This window comes from Poecile atricapillus, chromosome 16 (assembly GCF_030490865.1).
Source record: "Poecile atricapillus isolate bPoeAtr1 chromosome 16, bPoeAtr1.hap1, whole genome shotgun sequence".
Lineage (NCBI taxonomy): Eukaryota > Metazoa > Chordata > Aves > Passeriformes > Paridae > Poecile > Poecile atricapillus.
The window spans coordinates 12,001,575-12,020,388 of record NC_081264.1 but is presented as its reverse complement, the minus strand read 5'-3'; the positions used below and the strand labels follow the sequence as shown (position 1 = coordinate 12,020,388).

The 18,814-nt window shown below is 54.9% G+C and overlaps 1 protein-coding gene across 1 annotated transcript; it reads left to right on the top strand.

Moving 5' to 3' along the window:
• The first annotated feature begins 485 nt into the window (after positions 1-485).
• MMP11 (matrix metallopeptidase 11) lies at positions 486-18,783 on the top strand. Its single transcript, XM_058851889.1, has 8 exons — positions 486-772; positions 9,405-9,622; positions 10,717-10,860; positions 11,850-11,983; positions 14,661-14,908; positions 15,121-15,334; positions 16,627-16,884; positions 17,762-18,783. Exons 1-8 carry the CDS (start codon positions 503-505, stop codon positions 17,893-17,895), a joined length of 1,620 nt encoding a protein of 539 aa, XP_058707872.1. The 5' UTR covers positions 486-502; the 3' UTR covers positions 17,896-18,783.
• Positions 18,784-18,814: the final 31 nt, after the last annotated feature.

Sequence of the window (18,814 nt, the reverse complement as noted above, 5' to 3'; positions counted from 1 at the left end):
ATGCTGACACAATCCAGGGCTTCTCCCATAGAAACAGGAACCGAGACACCAGGTCTGTGCACCGCTGCCTCCATCTCCAGGTGGCCGAGCAGATGGAGAAGCCTTTGGCATCTCCAGAATGGGGAGTTGCTCCCTTCTTTCCCCTCCCTCAGCATCCCTGCTAGGGAAAGCCTTCTTGTAAAGTGCGAGGTTTGAGTGAAAAAGTGAGCAAAGCAGGGCCCTGCACGGGCCAAGCAGGGGTGCAGAGACATTTAAACAGAGCTGTGAGCTACTCCCCGTGGGGACTGGAGCGATCTCCACGGGCACTGAGAGGTTTTTAGCCCGTGGTACCCTTATTCAGGAGAGGCGAACGACACCTTTAAATGCTCCCGTTTAAAGGCACCCCAAGGCAGACAGGAGCGGGCGCAGGGAGGCCGGGGCCGGGCAGGCGTGGGAGGGGGGTCCCGCCCCGCTCCGCCCCCGGGGGCTGGCGGGGCGGAGCAGCCGGGACCCCCCTCCCGCGATGCCGCCGGGCCGTGTCCCCCCGGCCCGTGCAGCCGCGGCTCGGCGAGAACAAAAGGCAGGAGCGGGAGGAGGCGCGAGGAGGAGGGCAGGCGGCCACGGTGGGGGGATAAAAGGCTCAGCGAGGACCCCCCCGCCCCTCCTGTGCCCCATGTCCGAGCCCGCTCCGCCGCCCGGCATGGCCCGCCCGCCGCTGCCCGCCGCTGCCGCCTTGCTGGCCGCAGCTCTGCTGCACTGCGCCCCCGCCGCGCCCGCCCGCCGCCACAAACCGGTGAGTCGGGAACTGCCGCTGCCTCCCTCCGTGTCCCCGCCGCTGCCTCCCTCCGTGTCCCCGCCGCTCTCCGCTGCTGGCCCGAGCGCGGTGTCTCCCCGGCACATCCGAACGGGAGGAGCCGGCTTTGCCTCTGCTCCATCCATCCCCGAGCCGCGCTCGGATGCCGGCACGGGACGGCCGCTCCTGCCGGTGCTCCCGCTCCTCTTGGCTTGTTGGGGAGTTTTCACAGCCGTGTTCCCGAGGGAGAACGGGGACCGGGACAAGCAGAGTTTCGGAGAGGACACGGCATCCCCCGTGCTCTCCTGGCAGCAGAGCACCCGCTGCTGCCCAAACACACCGCGCTGGCCCGTCCCAGAAGCGATACCGGGAGACGAGACTAAAGGGAAGAGTGAAAGGCGCGGGCAGCAGGGGAGCAGCAGGGCTCGCTCTCCCTTCACATCCCTGCCCGACCCCAGCACCTGGGAGCGAGCTGCAGGGTCTGCGCCTGCCAGGGAAGAGCAGCGGCGTGCGAGGGATTTGGGGGACGGGAGAGGACAGAGAGCTCCTTGTGCTGGGAATGTGTGCGTGTGTAATTGGGTTATTATAGACGTGCGCTTCGCTGCTGTGCCATGAAATAATAACAGAGCAAATGCCCAGTAGCAGCCCAAGGGGATTAGTTCAGGTTCTGTCGATGGTTTTATTATCAGCTCTGTCATCTGAGTACTTTCTGGCTTGGCTGCTAAATCTGCTGTGGGCTGGGACTTGGCACAGAGCAGCCTTGGCCCCCAAAGTGCTCGCACTCCTCCAAACGAAATGTCACCGTGCTTGGCTCCGCGCTGCCTCTGAGGAAGGTGGGGCCAGGCGCTCGGTGCTGGCACCCTGCTCTCCAGGAATGAATGACACTGCCCTGCCGGGTGAGTCCCCTCGGTGAGCAGCAGGTGGTGCCAGGGCAGAGCCCCACCCGCACCACTGGACACTGCTGGTTCCTGCGGGACACGGGCAGGGCTGGCAGGTGCCTCAAGCTCTGCCCTGGGCCAGCTGGGAAGCTGCTGCTCCTGGAGGAACCTGCACAGCCTCTGGTCCTGGTCTGGCTGCCAGCAAGGACCTGTGTGGGATGCGGGGGGAAGGGAGAGCCAGGGTTTGGCACCATCTGAGCCCAGCCCAGCTGCCGTGGCCCCGTTCATCTCTCTCCTTTGGCCAGCGCTCACAGCCGCTGACCGACTGCAGGGGTTCCTGGAGATCAGCTCAGTTGGCCTGGAGTGGGAAGCACCAAACTGCTGAAGAGCACCGAGTTAATGCAGGGGTCCAGGGCTGCTCAGACTCCTGGTCCATCAAATCCAGCTCCAGAAGAGTGTCCCCCCAGCTGGCAGTCTGCCAACAGAGAGGGGATTTCTTCTTCATCCTAGGCTAAAGCTCTCCACTGAGTGCTAATCCTTCCCTCTTGGCTGGAGTAACTGCAGGTGATACTCCTGCAGGTATGTTGTGTTCAGGAACACCTTGTGCTCCTGTGTTTGATCAGCCACGTGGGGCTCGAGGGTTCCGATTCATGTGTTTGACTCAGTCTTTGCAGGGATGGTGGCTGCATTGGTTGGGCTGGGAATGGACAAATGATTTCCCATCCTTTCAAATAGCAGTTCATCCCAAATAGCTGCTCTTTTCAGTTCCTCATCTGGTGTCAAGGCTTCTGAAGGTTTTTCTGCTGCCTCTGAGGTGAAGCTGGTTTTACAGGATGTTAGCTGGCAGCAGTGCACCCAGCCCCTCTGGCAGCCAGGGGACCGGCGAGTGCAGCACAGCTGAGGTGGCCCTGCAGGGCTGGCAGAGGCCCAGCCACTGTGCCCTCTCTCCCAGAGAGCTGTGCCATCACTGTGTTCCCTGCTCTGACCACTCCGAGCCTGCTGCACAAAGGGATGTTCCCCTAATGTCTGACAGCAGCTAATTTCCTGTCTGGGCACTTTTTGCTGTCAGGTGATGAATGAGAAAGGAGCCAAGGGGCTGAGCCGGGAAAAGAGGTTCACAGTCCTATGAGACAGACCAGAGGAGTTCCTCGAGCTGTGACAGACCAGAGGAGTTCCTCGAGCTGTGACAGACCACAGGAGTTCCTCGAGCAGTGCTAGGAGTGGGGTGGCCAAGGACAGCCCAGGTGCAGGAGTGTTGGAGCTCCAATACTGCAGCAGCCGAGAGCGGAGGGAATCAAGGGCTAAGATTCATTTTAAAGCCAGGCTATAGGGTGGGTTGCAGAAGGACTTGTGTTCTTTGAGGCAAACCCTGTAGAGCTCCTTTACTTTTATACTAATGCCTAAAGAAAGAAAGAAAGAGAAAACTGAGAGCAGAATAAAGGCTGTGTCTGGTGTCCACTGTAAAACTTGAGAACAAAAGATCTGCAGTCCTCGGGGCTGTGCACGCACAGGCTCCGAATTCCTGCCTTGCTTTCGGCTCCCCTGGGAAATCAAAGTCAGGGCATTTGCTGGGAAGGTCTCCCTTCCTACAGGAGTGCTGAGCACCCTCCCAGCCACCAACATAACCCATCAGGGGTCCTGCACACAGTCCAGGTCCCCCTGAACACAGCAGTTCCCCTCTGGACGTGGGGCACTGCCTTCCCCTGCCTGCCTCGCTCCGGGCTCAGGCAGCTCCCGCAGGAAGGGTTTGATTTGCACTCTTTGGTTTGGCTATTTAAATCCTGCAGTCAGTGGTGGGGTAATTTTAGGCATGTTTATCTTCTGCCCTGGGAGAGACTCAAGACACATGTAAGTAGTTATTCTCCAGCGGGTTTGCTGTGTTTGTGCTCCCACAGGCAGCACACACACACACCCTGCAGTGGGGCAGGGCTGGGGGGCGCAGCTGGCAGAGCAGATGGGGCAGGGAGAGAGGACAGGAACAGTTTGGGGAGGATCCCCCTCTCCAGGTTATGTTGTTGCACTTGCTTCCCCCTCACTTATCCTGCCCTGGCACCGTAACTGGTGCCAGGGGCTCTGCAGAAGAAGCAATGCACTGTGTAGGGGTTGTTTGAAAAGAATTTTTGGTGGAAAGTTGTCCTGCAGGGATGCTGATCCTACTTTTTCCTATTAAGTAGCTCTTTCCTACTAACCCCAACTACATGGACAGGTAAATGAAGGGTTTGTGGGTGTTCTTGCACTGGGGATGGCTGAGCCTAAAGTGAATGGAAGCATTGCCGAGTCTGCACATAGCTGGCCAGCAAAATGAAAAGCAGAGTGCTTCAGGGGTTCATTGAGGGCCACAGACATGTTTTTAGATGTTCACTGAGATCCTGGTGCAGATAGAGGAGTTCCAGCAAGGACAGGCAGGTGACCAGGCTTCCTCCTGTCGGTGGATTTGGGCAGGAGAGAGGCACTGGTAGCCAATGGCTCCCCTTAGCTTGGATGTAAGTGCACAATGAACAAAACATCTCAACCCCCTCCTCCCCTGCCAGGAGCGTGCCACATCCTTGAGCAGTTTCTTCGTTTCAAGGGGAATTCTAGGTCATCAGATTAAGGGCTCTTGAAACCTTTTGCTATGTCAGCATCCTGGGGCCTGTTTGCTCTGCAAGTTCTCCTGTTTCTGGCAAACTGTTGCTTGGGTGACACCAGCAGCTTGGTTGTGGTGTTGTTGATGGAATAGTCTCACAAACTGTCACGTAATTAAAATGTCTGATAATAAAAATAGTCCTGCAGTGTTTATTCGTTTGCTTTCTCTTGTTACACCAAAGCCTGGTTCTCCTCATTCTGTCTGTGGGCATAAACATTTGCAGTCCGTAATGTTTCATGTTCCACGTTGCTTAGGGAAAATAAACATTTTCCTTTTTTTGCTGCCAACAACAACTACCACCAAGTAATCCGGAAACAAAGTGTCAGGCCCCGGGAGGTAGTGCTGGATGGTGCCAGGGGGTGAGGGAAGTGAGTGGAGAGGAAAATCCAACTGTGTGTGCAGGGCCAGGCACTGCAGCATCTCCTGTTTGGCCTCAGCCTTTGTGCCCTGTCTGCAGCGGGACTCGGCTGCAGCCCAGCGTGGAGGGGCCAGTCCTGGAGCAGAAATGTTTTGTGTGAGCAAAGGATTCATAGAGGGGTTGGGAGACTCTGCCTTGTCCTGGGGGAGGCAGGGTCAATAAATCTGGTGGTTTTGCCCAGGCATTGCTTCCACTAACAGTGCACGTCTAGCTCAGGGTTAGACCACACCACACTCCTGTTTCTGCCATGAAATTTCACCTGCAGCATCAGCACCTTCCGAGCCCAGCCTGCTCCTGGAACGCAACCTGGCTAGAATGAAGCTGGTTCCAGTTTTACCATTACCATCAGCTGTAGCTGCAATTTCAGATCCAACCCCTGCAAGTCCATGCTGGGCAGAGAGGCAGGCTGGACAAAAATCTGTCTATGCAGCAGGAGAAGTGCTGATCTCAGACAGGAACATTGCTGTTCAGGGGGTGCAGAGCCACCCCACCGTGGACAAAAATGGGGTGAGAGAACTGTCTTGCGTGAGAACTGCAAGAGAAAGCATCCCTGCTGTCCTTCCCCACTGAAATAAGGGCAGGAGTGCTCTGAGGTGCAGGCTCGTAGGTAGGAGGAGGATAATGCTGCCAGCCACAGAGACAGCAAACAGCAGGGCAAACACTCTGAGTAACAAACAGAGAAAGCAGAAACAGAAGCAATGGAAAAGCAGGAGCAGAAGGGACAGGGAAATGGAGACAGAGTTATGAGCTCATTCCCCAACTTAAGAGGAAACAGCCCCAGTGACAGGGGCAGCATCCAAGAGTGATGGGATTCAGGCTGTAACTTGTCCAGTCGCTCCTGTCTGACAGGGAGAGGGGTCTCCTTTCATGTCCATGCCACAGAAGCAGGCAGGAGCCCAGGTAATTAGGTACACAACAGAGGACACAAGTGGAAGTTCAGGGCAGGCAGAGGAGGACGGGCCCAGGCAGAGGAGAGCTGTGGGTTTGTCAGCACCAGGCACCAGCCCCACTTTGCTGGTTTAGATGTGGTGTTGCTGATAGAACGCTGTGGCTGTGCTGCTGCTCCTCCCAGGAGCTCTGCAGGGCGAGTGCTGCCCAACACCGTGAGGTTAAAGATGCTCCTGGCTCCTGGGGATGGCTGGAACACTTCCTGGGAAGCTTGGCTGGTGTTCATCTGGCTCCAGCAGAGCCAGAGGTGATGGCTGTTGAATCACAGCACTTGAAGGCTGATAAAGCTTTGAGGAACTGAGTGGGCAGCCTGTACCTCTGCTGTGGTTTCTGCTGTCCCATGGGATCTGTCCATTCCCTCCTGCTCCCCCTCAGCCTTTCAGTCACAAGGCTGCAGGAAGAGGCACTTTCTTTGTGAGGAGCTGTGACCAGCCTGCAGCACAGCCCTTTGTGTACAGCTTTGCTCCTCTGCTGTCCTCACTGCCCTCAGCCCTTGGTTTCAGGCCTGGAATCCTCTCTGTGCTTGTGCTATATTCACATTTACTGACCAGCCTCTATTGCAAAGCCCTGGGCTCTTCCTTGACTACAAGCCAGCTGTTCCCACCCCCAGCAGCTGCCCCAGCTCTGGGTTACACAGGGAGGGGCAGTGCAGGTGGCTGCACACACTCAGCCAGAGCCTCAGATCTGCTTTGCACTCTGATGGGACAAACCCTGTCCTGCGTCGCAGGGATTTTCCTTTGCTTTTGTGTTCAGGAATCCCTTCCCCTCTGCTGGTGGGATGGGACAAGTGGGGGTGCCCTGATAGGTACCCAGCAGCCAGTGCCCTCCTCCCTGCCCTCCCCTCGCAGCTCTGCAGCAGCAGCAGCAGCAGCAGCAGCGCCCTGGTGAGCCCTGAGCAGGGCAGTGGGGTGTGGTACCACAGCTCAGGGAGCAAAGCAGGCTCTCCCCACGAGAGGCTGGGCTCAGCACCGCCTGGGAAAGATGCAACCTCAAGCAAGCGGATGCGATATCTAATCCCTGGGAAGTGCCTGCAGCAAGGTGTGTCCAGCCAAGGAGACCAAGATCTCCAGCCTGGGTGTCCCCTGAGACAATGTTTGGCAAGTGCTTTGTGCCTGTCACATTTCCCCTCGCCGGCTGTGCCTGCAGTGGCATTTTCCAGCCCTTCCTGCCATGGTCCTGCAGTCGGTGCAGTGACGACAGGGAGAGAGCTGCTGTTTGTCTGGGGCACACGCAGGGCAGCAGGGCAGGTCCTGCCTCCTGCCACACCCAGAGCCACTCACAGGACCACAGGGCCCTTCCAGGACCTGGTCTGCAAAGGGCAGGAGGAGCAGGGAGGGTCCTGGTATTGCACAGTGGGGTTTAGAAAGCTGGGATTTGTAACACAGGCCTTGGTCTAACCGAAGAGGGGAGGGAGAAGCTGCCTCTGGTGTGCCTCTGAACATGGGATTCCTCAGGGCAAGCTTCTCCTCTCTCTGCTCCTGGGCAGAGGAGAGTGGTAATCTCCAGTTTATGCCAGTGGCCCCAGCCTGTCAGGCAGCTGCCCTTCCCAGGAGGGGAATGTGCAGAGCATCATCAAGACAGAAAAACAAGGGTAAAGGATAAAAAATCTGGGTCAGCCTCAGCCCACTCACCTACCTGAGCAATTCTTGAGGGTTTCCCAATGCTCCTACTTCCTGCACTTCCTGGCCTTGGAAAACCAGATGCATTCATCACCCCAAGTCCTCAGCTGTCAGGACCTGGCAGTGGGTGCTCCCGAGTGCACCCAGGAGCGAGGGGCTGAGCACCCCTCCAGGCTGTGCTTGGTGACACAGCTGCCATCACGTGCCTGGGTGTCATCAGACTGAGAGCAAGATGTTGGCCAGAACATGAACTTTGTCAGCTTCTCCTGCCAGCTGCCCATCGCAGGCAGTCACTGCCAGCCCAGCCAGGGTGCCAGGTGGCTCTCAGAGAGCTGCTCTTAGAGAAACAGGTATCTCCAGCCTGGCAGGGCTCCAGTGCTCGGCAGGAGCAGCCCTGTGCAGGCTCCTCTGGGACAGTGCTCCTCCTCCTCCTAAAGCTCTGAATGGATGCTCAGTGGGTGGCTGCTGGCTTGGACAGGTTTTGCTGTTCAGGATGTGAAAAAGACTTTCCCTCTCACCATGTGTTGCCAGTGCAGTTCCTGTGGTGTGTGAAAGTGCACTGGGACACCAGGACTGCATCAATGCTTCTAAGGCAGGTGCCAGGCCACCAAGGATGTCTGTCTGTCTGTCTGTCTGTCTGTCTGTCTGGGGACAGCAGGCTAGAGCAGTGACAGACAGATAAAAAGCCTGAAGTGATGCATGGACACCCAAAGTGCACCTTGTGTGCACTCCCTGGCTCCCCTGTCCCTCTGTGCCTCGCCCAGAGGCCAGTGCAGGGCCGGAGCTCAGCGGTGGAATTCACGCCAGGGCCTTCACACTTCATTCCAGCCCGCATGAATGGGCCCATTGTGGGCAGCAGAGTGGTGGCAGCATGCGGATTACACGGCATCATGGCAGCTCTGGCACTGGGCCATCCTGACCTTTGTGTCCCTGGCAGGGCAGCCAGGAAAGCTGGCCTGGAAGAAGGCAGCTCTTTGCAGGGGAGGAAAGAGCCTGCCTAAAGCCCAGATCCTCCCTCTCTATCCCTGTAGGACAGAGCCTGTCCTGGTAGAGATCCACCACTGCAAACACCTTTACATTTGCTGCATAAAATCAGGCAAAAAAAAAAAAAAAAAAAAAAAATCTGTGTTTGGCCCTCTGCAGCACAGTGACATGGACTGAGCACCTCTCACCCCACACACCTCACAGCAGGATGGAGATGACACCTGGGTTGTGTTTCATGGTGGCAATATAGTCCTGCTGTCACGTGGGAAAGCAGTGAAAGTCAGCTAATTAGCGTTAATTAATGTTGGCAAGAGAAACCTTGATTTTCCAACTAATTGTGGGAGAGCCCAGGAGATCTTATCCCGAGCAGAATCACAGGTACAGTGAGACAAGGGGATATGGTGCTGTCCTTCCTCAGGCAGCGATGGGGGCTGAGGGACAGTCCCTGCTGCTCTCTGCCCCATGGGCTGGCTGTCACCGCCACATCCCTGTGTCCTGCTCTGCAGGGACAGTCCCTGCTGCTCTCTGCCCCATGGGCTGGCTGTCACCCCCACATCCCTGTGTCCTGCTCTGCAGGGACAGTCCCTGCTGCTCTCTGCCCCATGGGCTGGCTGTCACCCCCACATCCCTGTGTCCTGCTCTGCCATGTCCCCTGGCCATGCTGACACCTGCCCACCGTGCCAGGACAGCAAGAGGACACCACGGAAGTGACAACAGGGAACACAACTGCGTGCTGGGGACTAAAGACTTCCTCCCATTAATGTCACCTCTCCCGAGCCAGGAGGGAATAAAGGATGTAGGGCAAAGGGGGAGAATTTATTCCCTAGTGATTTGTTTTATACTTGAAGGGTCTGGTTCTCATCCACAGCCTGCAAAAGTATTTCCTGCCGGCCAGCTGCCAAGGAAACATGGCCCAAAAATAGCCCAGTGCTTAGTGGGTGCCATGGCTTGACACAGTGCCTCCCTCCCAGGTGTGAGGCAGCCTCAGAGCAGCAGGAACACAGCACATTTTTGGGGGGCAGGTTGTGCCCCCCCAGGGAGGAAGAGCCGTGGGCAGAGCTGGAGCTGGGGAAGCAGCCAGTGGTTTGTGGCTGTGCCACTCTGCAGCAGGAAGCATCTTCACGGACACCAGAGTCGTGGTTTTGCTTTTGCCTTTCAGGACGTGTCTCGAAAGCAGCACACCTGGAAGGAGCAGGCTCCGTGGCTGGCTGTGGGCACGGGTGTGCCTGCCAAGGGCTTCCCTGCGGCTGCCTGGAACCCCCCTCGCTGCGGCGTGCCCGACCTGCCCCTGCTGCCCGACGGCCAGAGCGGCCGCAACCGCCAGAAACGCTTCGTCCTCTCCGGGGGCCGCTGGGACAAAACCAATCTCACCTACAAGTAAGGGAGGCCTGGAATGGAGCTCAGGCTGATTTGCTTTTCCCTCCATGAATGCTCGGTGTGTGATGCTCCCCGGAGCTGTGACCCTGAGAGCTCCAGGGCAGCAGGAACCACGCTGGGCCTGTGCCCAGCACCTGCACATCCCCTGAGGAGCACACTGCACATCCACAGCTCCCTCCAGCCTGGGCAGCACGCTGTGCTCAGCCTCTGCTCTGCCAGCCTGCACTCACTGCCCTCACACGGGCTGGCCTGAGCCTCCACCGCTGCCTCTGCCCCTTCAGCCACCCCGCGCGGGGATCGCCTCACAGCTTATTTTAAAAAGATCTTTTTATTCAGCTGTTGTTGATGGTCCCATAAACAGCACTTCAGTGTAAAGTTTTGCCCAAATCAGCCCACACGTTCTCAGTGGTGAATCTACTCAATCGCTGGGAGGGCTGTGCTGCCTCCCCAGCTGCCCTCAGGGGTATGAGTGGAGAAGTGAGCACAGTCATATGGACCTTGACAGAATGTAAATCATCTTTTGCTTAATCCAATACAGGAGACAGCTCCTCACACCATCAGGAAGCTGTAGACAACAGGAAGGCTTCTTCCTTTCATTTCTTTTCAGTCAATAGTGTTAAAGAAAGAAACACAGCAGAGATTTACATAGAGCAACACTGTCAGTGGAAAGGAAAGAAACCTCCCTCTGTGTGGCAGACCTTTCAGACTGCTCAACTGATGAGTGAACCCAAGTTTCCAGGGGCAAAAAATGCAGAGATTGAGGAGAAGAAACCACATCACACTGCTCTCAGGAATCTTTGTGGTGGTGGCCTTCCAGGGGATAGACCTGGGGAGTGCTGTGGCACTTCAGAACAACAGAGAATCTATCCAGGGAACTCAACTCTGGCACACCAGCCAGAGGATTTCAACACTGGTGGGATTTCTCTGCTGCACATGTTGCTTGGTAGAAGGTGCTGGAGCAGGGCATGTACGGATGGGAGATGTTCTGGTGCTGAGGGTGGTGGCTCTGGTGATGCTGACTGTGGAACTGGTGTCAGCCCTGTTCATGGGAGAGCAGCTGACCCTCTCCTCCCCTGGTGTCTGTTGCCTTCCAGAATTATCAGGTTCCCATGGCAACTTGTAAAAGCTAAAGTGAGAAGGACCATTGAGGAAGCTTTGAAAGTCTGGAGCGATGTGACCCCGCTGACCTTCACCGAGGTGCAGGAGGGACGGGCTGACATCGTCATCGATTTCACAAGGTGAGCAGGGCTGGAACCAGAGCAGAGAGCTGCCAGCACACAACTTGGGCACTTAAATGGAGGCTCATATTTCTGCTTTCAGACACTGGGATCATTTTAGTTCTGTCAGTCGTGGGCTGCTTGGTGTGAGTGCAGCTGTTCCACACTGGCTGTGCACAGCACCGTTACTGATCATTCATTCATTTTCCTGGTACATTTACGTTTCTCTGCCCACAGGCTGTTTTCTTAAGCATTTGTTTTGACTTTCCATCTTCAGGTCCTCCATCCTGTCCCTTGACTGAACGATGTAACTGTCTGCCCAAAGACAAATATAGTTTCTTGGTGAAGTGAATCTTGGCTCCTGGCCTGAAATTCCCTTTTGGCAAAACACGCACTGGGGTAAAGACTTCCCTGAGCTGCGTGTTTGCACAGAGCTAATGAGGGCAGTGGAGACTGTCCAAGCAGTGATGTGATTTGCATGCTGTGTGTTTGCCTCCCTCAGCTCTCTCAAGTGGCCACATCTCTCATGGGTTTCCTTCATTACTCATCAGCAGCTTGGCTTGAGTGAGGACCTGAGAGTTTGGCTGGCTTTGCTGCCAGCTGCCCCTCTGCAGCCCCCCACCATCATTATTGAGTAATATCAACTCAGTCTTGGCTCAGGCAGTCACCTCCTTAATTCTTTAGGCTCCATAGTCAGCTCTGGGCTGGAAGCTGAAGAAGGGAAGGGGAGAAACATCCCTGAGAAAACAAACAAACTCCTCTTGGGAGGGCTTGGTGTGGCTGAGATCTGCTTCCTCAGTGCTTGGTGTGATCAAACTGCTTCCTGAGGGCTCTGATGCAGAATTTGGCTTGTGGCAACTGGAACAGCTCTGAGCAGTTGATCTGACCAGTGGGATGAACTTAGGATGGGAATGAGAGCTGCTGTTCCCTCTCAGTGGCTGCCACCTTTGGCTATGTGATGCTGGAGCTGCACAGCCCTTTGTCTGAGGTGCAATGTGTTTTCCCCCCAGGTACTGGCATGGAGACAACCTGCCTTTCGATGGGCCTGGAGGGATCCTGGCACACGCCTTCTTCCCCAAGACACACCGGGAAGGAGACGTTCACTTTGACTACGACGAGACCTGGACGATTGGGAACAACCTGGGTACGGAACTGTATCAAGGGGAGCTGTGGGTGCTCCAGGATGTTTGTCAGTGAACTTGGAAATGATTCCCTGGGGTGTGAACAGGGACCCTGTAAAACTGAGAGGCAACAACTATTTTTGTGGTGAGCATTGGCTTCTCCCAGCACTTGGAAGCCTGCTGATAGCATTCAGGTCTTTTTATCTTTCAGCCACAGCAGAGCTGGTGTCCAGCAGCAGGATCCGGCTTCCCCATGGATTTCTCCTGTGTGGGGGGAGCAAGAGATGGCTCTTCTGCCCAGCCACGTGCCCTGCCACTTGGGAATGGCACCTGGCATTGGCAGGAGTCCTTAGAAATGAAACGAGGAAAGGATGAAGGAGAACTGAGGCTCAAGCTCCACGTGACACCGGTGTCTGCCAAAGAACCGTCTCAGTCCCAGTCCCTGCATGCATTGTTCACCATCAGCCCTCAAACAAGTCCATAAAGGGAAACCACCCAGGCTCCAGCTCTGTCCCCGTGGCCTGGGAATGCTCTGACCATAAACAACACCACATCCAGTCAAGACTCTTTTTAAAATTTTTGCTAATAATAGATCCAAGCTGGTAGCTCTTTGCTTGGGTACTCAGGGTCTGGTGTCACAGTATCTCATGAGATACTGCTGTGCTGCCTGGGACCATCTGGAGCAGTGCCCACAGCATCAGTTTCTGGAAGACTCACCAAAATTAACCCAGGTCAGCTCCTCCTCCTCCTTCCCAGTTTATCTACAAAGAAATAATCACAAAGTCCAAGTTAACCCCAGGTCTCTCTGGGGATTCCCAAAAACATTGGCTGTGTCACTGGGCTCCCTCAAAGCCAGTGTCAGCTGTAGGCCAGTTTGACTGCATGGGGTACAGCACTGCTGTGTCTCCAACCCTGCTCATGCTGACCCAAAACAAGAATCACAGAGCTCAGGACCCCTTTGCAGAAGTGTTCCTGCTCCCTGGGGAGGGCTGGACTCTGTTGGTTTTTGCCCTCTGTTGGAGTTGCCTGTGTTCTTGAAGAACTTCCTGCATTCTCCCATAAAACCGTGTTGGGGGCAAACCAGGAGCTGAAAATGGACCCCAGTTCCCATCAGAATCCAGCTCTATTCCATGGTATTCCCCCTCCCCCCATATCATCCATAAGTAACTTGTAAAAGCTCTTTGGAGCTAATTGCCATTTAATATGTTGAAAAGAGCTTTACGATATAAACATGGATAAATCCTTGACTCAGCTCTCAGTGAGACAGGGAAATCTTTAACCTCATTTTACTGATGGGAGAGCACAAGTGTGCCCTGGGGTCACTCCAGAGCTGTGCAGGCAGCAGGGCCCCATGGAGAGGACCATCCATGAGGGACACAGGGATGCTGCCCAGCACGGCTCCTCCAGCCCTGCTGTTGTGCACCTCCCCTGGAGAATCTGACAGCACAGCTCGTCTGCCAACACTGGAAAGCAGCAAGTGAGAAGCCTGCCAAGCTAAACAGAAGTGTCTGAAAGTTTGTAATAAATCATTGGCATAGAAATCCAACTCTCTCAGCTGACCTAGATGTGTTGATTTAATCAGGTCAGTGTGGTGGAAATTCATCGCTTCCAGGTAAAGCTGGCCAGTGGGGGAAGGCTGGGGTTCACCTTCCCCTCCACCCTTCCCAGGCCTTCCTCCCCACTCTGTTCTCCCTGCTCCTGGTGCTGAAAAGTGACCTGCTCCCCTGGAAATCCTGCTTGGAGCATCAAGGCTGGCTGACTCACATCCCTGCTGTTCTCATCACTTGGGCTGCAGCTTGGAGGATTTCTGGCTGAAGGCAAGTGAATGAATATGCTGGGACTTGTCAACAAACAGCCTCCACTCATAGTAAAATTTACCACCTTTAAAAAGGGCCCATTGGAAGCTAAACAAAACCTGCCAAATAATACAAGTTTGTGTACTGAAATCCCCTTTTCCCCCTCTCCTTTTGTAGATGCTCCAAGGTCATGTATGCCTAAAACATGGTCTCCCATAAATCTGTTTAAGCCTGGTGAAGAAGTCTCAGGCCTTGACATTAGATAATATTTTATGGGTTTATTTCTGACTGACACCTTCTTGACAGAGTCCCCAGACAAGCAATAAATGAGCTCCCTCTGCTGTCTGTGTGACAACAGCCTTTGGCAAGTGTTAGTCCCAGAGTTCTCTCACCAACACCAGTATCTTCCACAGTGGATGTGATCTAACTGGGACTGGCTAAACTTCAGCCCTAGCCAACAACTGCTCCAAGACTGGGTGGACAAACACCAACCTTGCCACCCCACCTCCTACACATCTGGTCTAGGCTTTCTTCTTTATGCAAATTTCTCCTTTCCAGAAGAAAATCCTTTTCTTGCTGGTAGCCAGTGGCAAGAGCCTCTGACAACAGAATTGCAAAATACCAATATGTCCAGGTTAACACCCAAGTGTATGAACTGACTCATGGTGCTTCTGAACCAGTGAACCTCTTTATTACACACTCTGACTCCTTGAAAAAAAAACCCAAAAACAGATTTTGGAGCTACACAGGAGATGCCTGGGAACAACATAGCTGGAGGTAGATTTCTCTTTCCTCTTTTTGGACTCCTCCAACACACGTCAGTGTCTGGTAACTGGTAGGAACAGGCCCAGGAGGCCCAAGCATGTGAGTAGACAAAAGTATCTTCCATCTTTTCCCTTTGCAGGCACTGACCTTCTGCAAGTGGCTGCTCATGAGTTTGGCCACGTCCTGGGCCTGCAGCACACGGCTGTCTCCAAGTCCCTGATGTCTCCTTTCTACATCTTCCGCTACCCCCTCAGCCTGAGTGAGGATGACAAGCAAGGTATCCAGTACCTGTATGGCAAACCCTCACCGGACCCTGACCCAACCCCAACTCAGCCAGCAGAGCTGCCCCAGCCAGACCTCGAAACAAATGAGATCACCAACGTGGAGGTGAGTGAGTGGCCGGTCTGTGCCCTTCCCTGACACTCCCCAGGAGGCTGGCAGCAGCCTGAGTCAGTGTCTGCCTCCTCCACCAACGCTGCTGAGCCCAGGTCCAGAGCCCACGGCTGGGAGGGGATCCCTGGGCAGCTGCCTGGACACAGGGCCTTGCCCTGGGCTGAGCCCAGCCTGGCTGGCAGCCCTGACCCGCTGTGCTTTGGCAGGCTGTGCAGCCCGACGCCTGCCACACAGCCTTCGATGCTGCAGCCACCATCCGAGGGGAGCTGTTCTTCTTCAGGTCCCGCTACGTGTGGCGGCTCCGGGCTGGAAAGCTGCAGGATGGCTACCCAGCTCTGGCCTCTCGCCACTGGCAGGGCATCCCCAGCTCTGTCGATGCCACCTTTGAGGACCCTCTGGGCAACATCTGGTTCTTCCAAGGTAAGAGCTGGACTGTGATCAGATGGCTCAGAAATGAATCTCAATTACTTAGGGGTAGTCAGGACCTGGCAGGTTCCCGAGAGAGTAAATCTCCTGGAAATCCTCAGCAATGCAGTAATTCTTGTTATTTGTTTCCTTATCTATTTAAACTTTTCATCAGGTATTGAGGACAGAAGAGAGAATGAGGGGTCACTTTTGTTTTAAATGCAGCCACAATATCCCATTCTCCTTCCCTGGAGCACAAACATTTGTAATGAGCCTCTGCCCTGGCAGAGGAGACAAGGGAAACATTTGCTCCATCTCTCCAGCTCTCTGTGCCAGAAGTGGCCCACAGCAGCTCCCCTGGTTGTGCCTGTGTCCCCAGGGCCCTGCTTAGGGTGGGGACAGCATTTTCTCTGCTCCTCAGAGACCTGGATGTGGAACTTCCCTAGTAGCCCATGACTTTATGAGCATACAAAAAGCCTGGGTGCAAGAGCCAGGCAACCTCCAGCACCCAGAAAGATCAAAAACAAAACCAGCTTCTGGCCATCTCTGGGGTTCAAAGCCAGCAACAAACCCCAATTCAGCTCCACTGTTTTCTGTAATGCTCTTCCCAAGTGTAGGTTTAATAGGAGGGATGCAGAATGACATGGGAACTCATTGTGGGTGTGCACGCCCTGTCTGCACTCCATGAGACCGAGTACCAAAATCACACCAGTGGCTCTGCAGGCAGAGCTCCTGCATAAACACATTTCTGAGCACCTGACCTGCACACAAAAACTTACAGTGCTCAAATTGGCAGGCTCCTACCGTGAGTTAAAATGAGATAAGGGGAAAGTATTACACGCCGTAGGCTAATTACAGAGATTCCCATTTTAATCTAATCTGGAACTACGCTTCCAGTCTCTATTTCAACTTGGCAAATTCTGCCTGGTTTCTGCAGATTGCTTCTTTCCAGCCACTCTTTGTGTCTGTGCATGCCCACATGATTTCAAAGTGCTGAGGTCACAGGGCAGAGGCTGCTTCCTCCAGCCAAGTCCTTTATAACTTCCAGAAACAGAGAAAAAATGCTGCTAAAATGGACCTTCCTGTCCCCTAACACCCACCAGGCTGGACTGAGGTGGGATGTCAATGCATTGACAGCATTTTGGACACACAACAGTGGCAGTGTCCATTACACTCGGTGGTGGTTTTGCCTCTCAGGCACAGCTTCCCACGGGAGCTCTGCCAAGGCCCCAGCCCCAGTTGCACAGTTCACTGCCAAATTATCAGAGTCTCTGACCCCTTGTTTCCCTTTTCTTTCTCTTCAATAGATTCTCAATACTGGATTTATGATGGTGAGAGACGGGTATCTGGTCCCACCCCAGTGGTGGAGCTGGGCCTCCCTGCATCCCCTGTGCAGGCAGCTCTGGTGTGGGGGGCTGAGAAGAACAAGATCTACATCTTCAGTGGAGGCAACTACTGGCGCTTCAACCCCCACAGGCGCCAGGTGGACAACATCTACCCCCGGGCTATGGCCGACTGGCGCGGCGTCCCGCCGGAGATCGACGCTGCTTTTCAGGATGAGCTCGGTCAGTGCATGGGGCATGGCCTGCTCTGCCTGACAGCACTGCCCAGCTGCAAGGGCACATTTAGACACGTGGTAGCAGTGGACATTTCCCAGCCATAACACATCCCATACAGTGTAGAGGGGCAGTTCCCTCCAGTGGGGAAGAGAATTGAGAAGTTTCATTCTCGTTAATTGTAGCAACTGCTATGTAAGTGTACGATAGGGAGAAGTCAAATGTCTGACCAGGGAATGGTCACAGAGTCCTGCCCACCTCTTATTGCTTCTGCCAAAGGAAGTGATGAGAAGACAACAGAAACAGTGCCCACACTTCAACCCAGGGAGCTGAACAAAGAACAGGCTGCTTTTGGTACTGACCAGTCCTCCCCAGTGTGCCCCGTGCTGGAAACAGTATGGCAGTGCCACAGAAACACTGGGGACAGCCAGGGTGCTTGGGAGGACAGGTGTGGTGAGCGCCTCTTTCCTCCCTAAGGATGAAAGGAAACAACTCCCCACTGCTTCCAGAAATTCCAGGGCAGCTTGCCCAAAGTAACAGATGCTCTGAGCAGGTTTTCACAAGTTGCCTGTCCCTGTCCTAGACATCGTCTGCCCTCACAGGGCTGGGTCACTACAAGTGTACAGCATATTTAAACCCACCAGGAAAATAAAATAAATCCATCCTGTTTACAGTCCAAAAAGTAAAACTAGATTTTTTACCGAAACTAAAACAGTGTGAAAGAAAAGTGAATGGCACAAGCCTGGGTTCAAGTAAAATCTCCTGCCTTTTCCAGATCTCTTTCAGTACTGCATGTATTGCAGAGTGGCAGCTGAACAAAATGCTGGCAAAGAGCTCTGAGCCACCTGAGTGCTGTCTCTTCTAAACCTTCCTCTCTCACCCACAGGTTTTGCCTATTTCCTGAGAGGCCGAGATTATTGGAAGTTTGATCCAGTCCAGGTGAAAGTGCTGGAGGGCTACCCACGCCAGATCAGCCAGGACTTCTTCAGCTGTACACCCTCCTCCAACTCCTTCAGATGAGGGGGATGCCTGTGTCCTCCACGCTCCCCTATCGTCTCCCTTTACCTCCACACAGAGGGTTCTCTCTGCCATTCCTGGCTTCCTTCCAGGCTCAGCATCTGACACAACAGGTGTCTGTCACAAGTGACGAAGTTTGCTCCTCTCCAGTTCCAGCAGCCCCAGCTTCAGTTGCCATCCATGTAAAAGCAGCTGCCACGTTCTTTACAGGCAAGGGCGGCCATTCTCTTGTAGCAATAGTATCCCAAAAGCCATCAGGCCAGCCTGGAACGGGGTCGTGCTGTCATAATTAACCTGAACCCCATCCCGTAGAACTGATCCAACGGCATTTCCTATGTTTACACAACTCACTACGGCAGCCCTTTGCTGCTGCAGACACTGCCCGAGGAGGAATGATCCCCCAGGCCGGGGCTTTGAAGGACAGCAGAGGAGAAGGACTGAGACGTGCGGCTGCTGTTATCTGCTCGGGGCAGCCCTGCTGACTGCCAGGGCCCTGCCGCAGCCCTATCCCGGCTTCATGTTGTATCCCCCGTACACGTTAGCATTTTGTACCGATCTGTATACAGACAAGGGGCCCCCTCCATCCATCCATCCATCCATCCATCCATCCGTCCGTCCCTCCCCGGTGCTGGGTGCCAGTGCTGGACACTGCCCCGCGCTCATCCCGCCGCGGTTCCCATGCCGGGACTCAGCTGCACTGATCGCTCTCGTTCCGCCCTTCCCGGCCCGGCCTCACGCCCAACACCCCCGGGCTGCGAGCAGCCTCTTCCCTTTCCACCTTCCAGCCCGGCCCGGCTGTGCGGCCGGACACACGGCGCTGAGGATGCTGCCGGCCGCGGTGCCCTGTGTGTATTTATGTACCGCCCCGCCACAATAAAATCCGCCTTTTCTACATCTGCCGTCCCTCCTTCCTCCTTCGGCC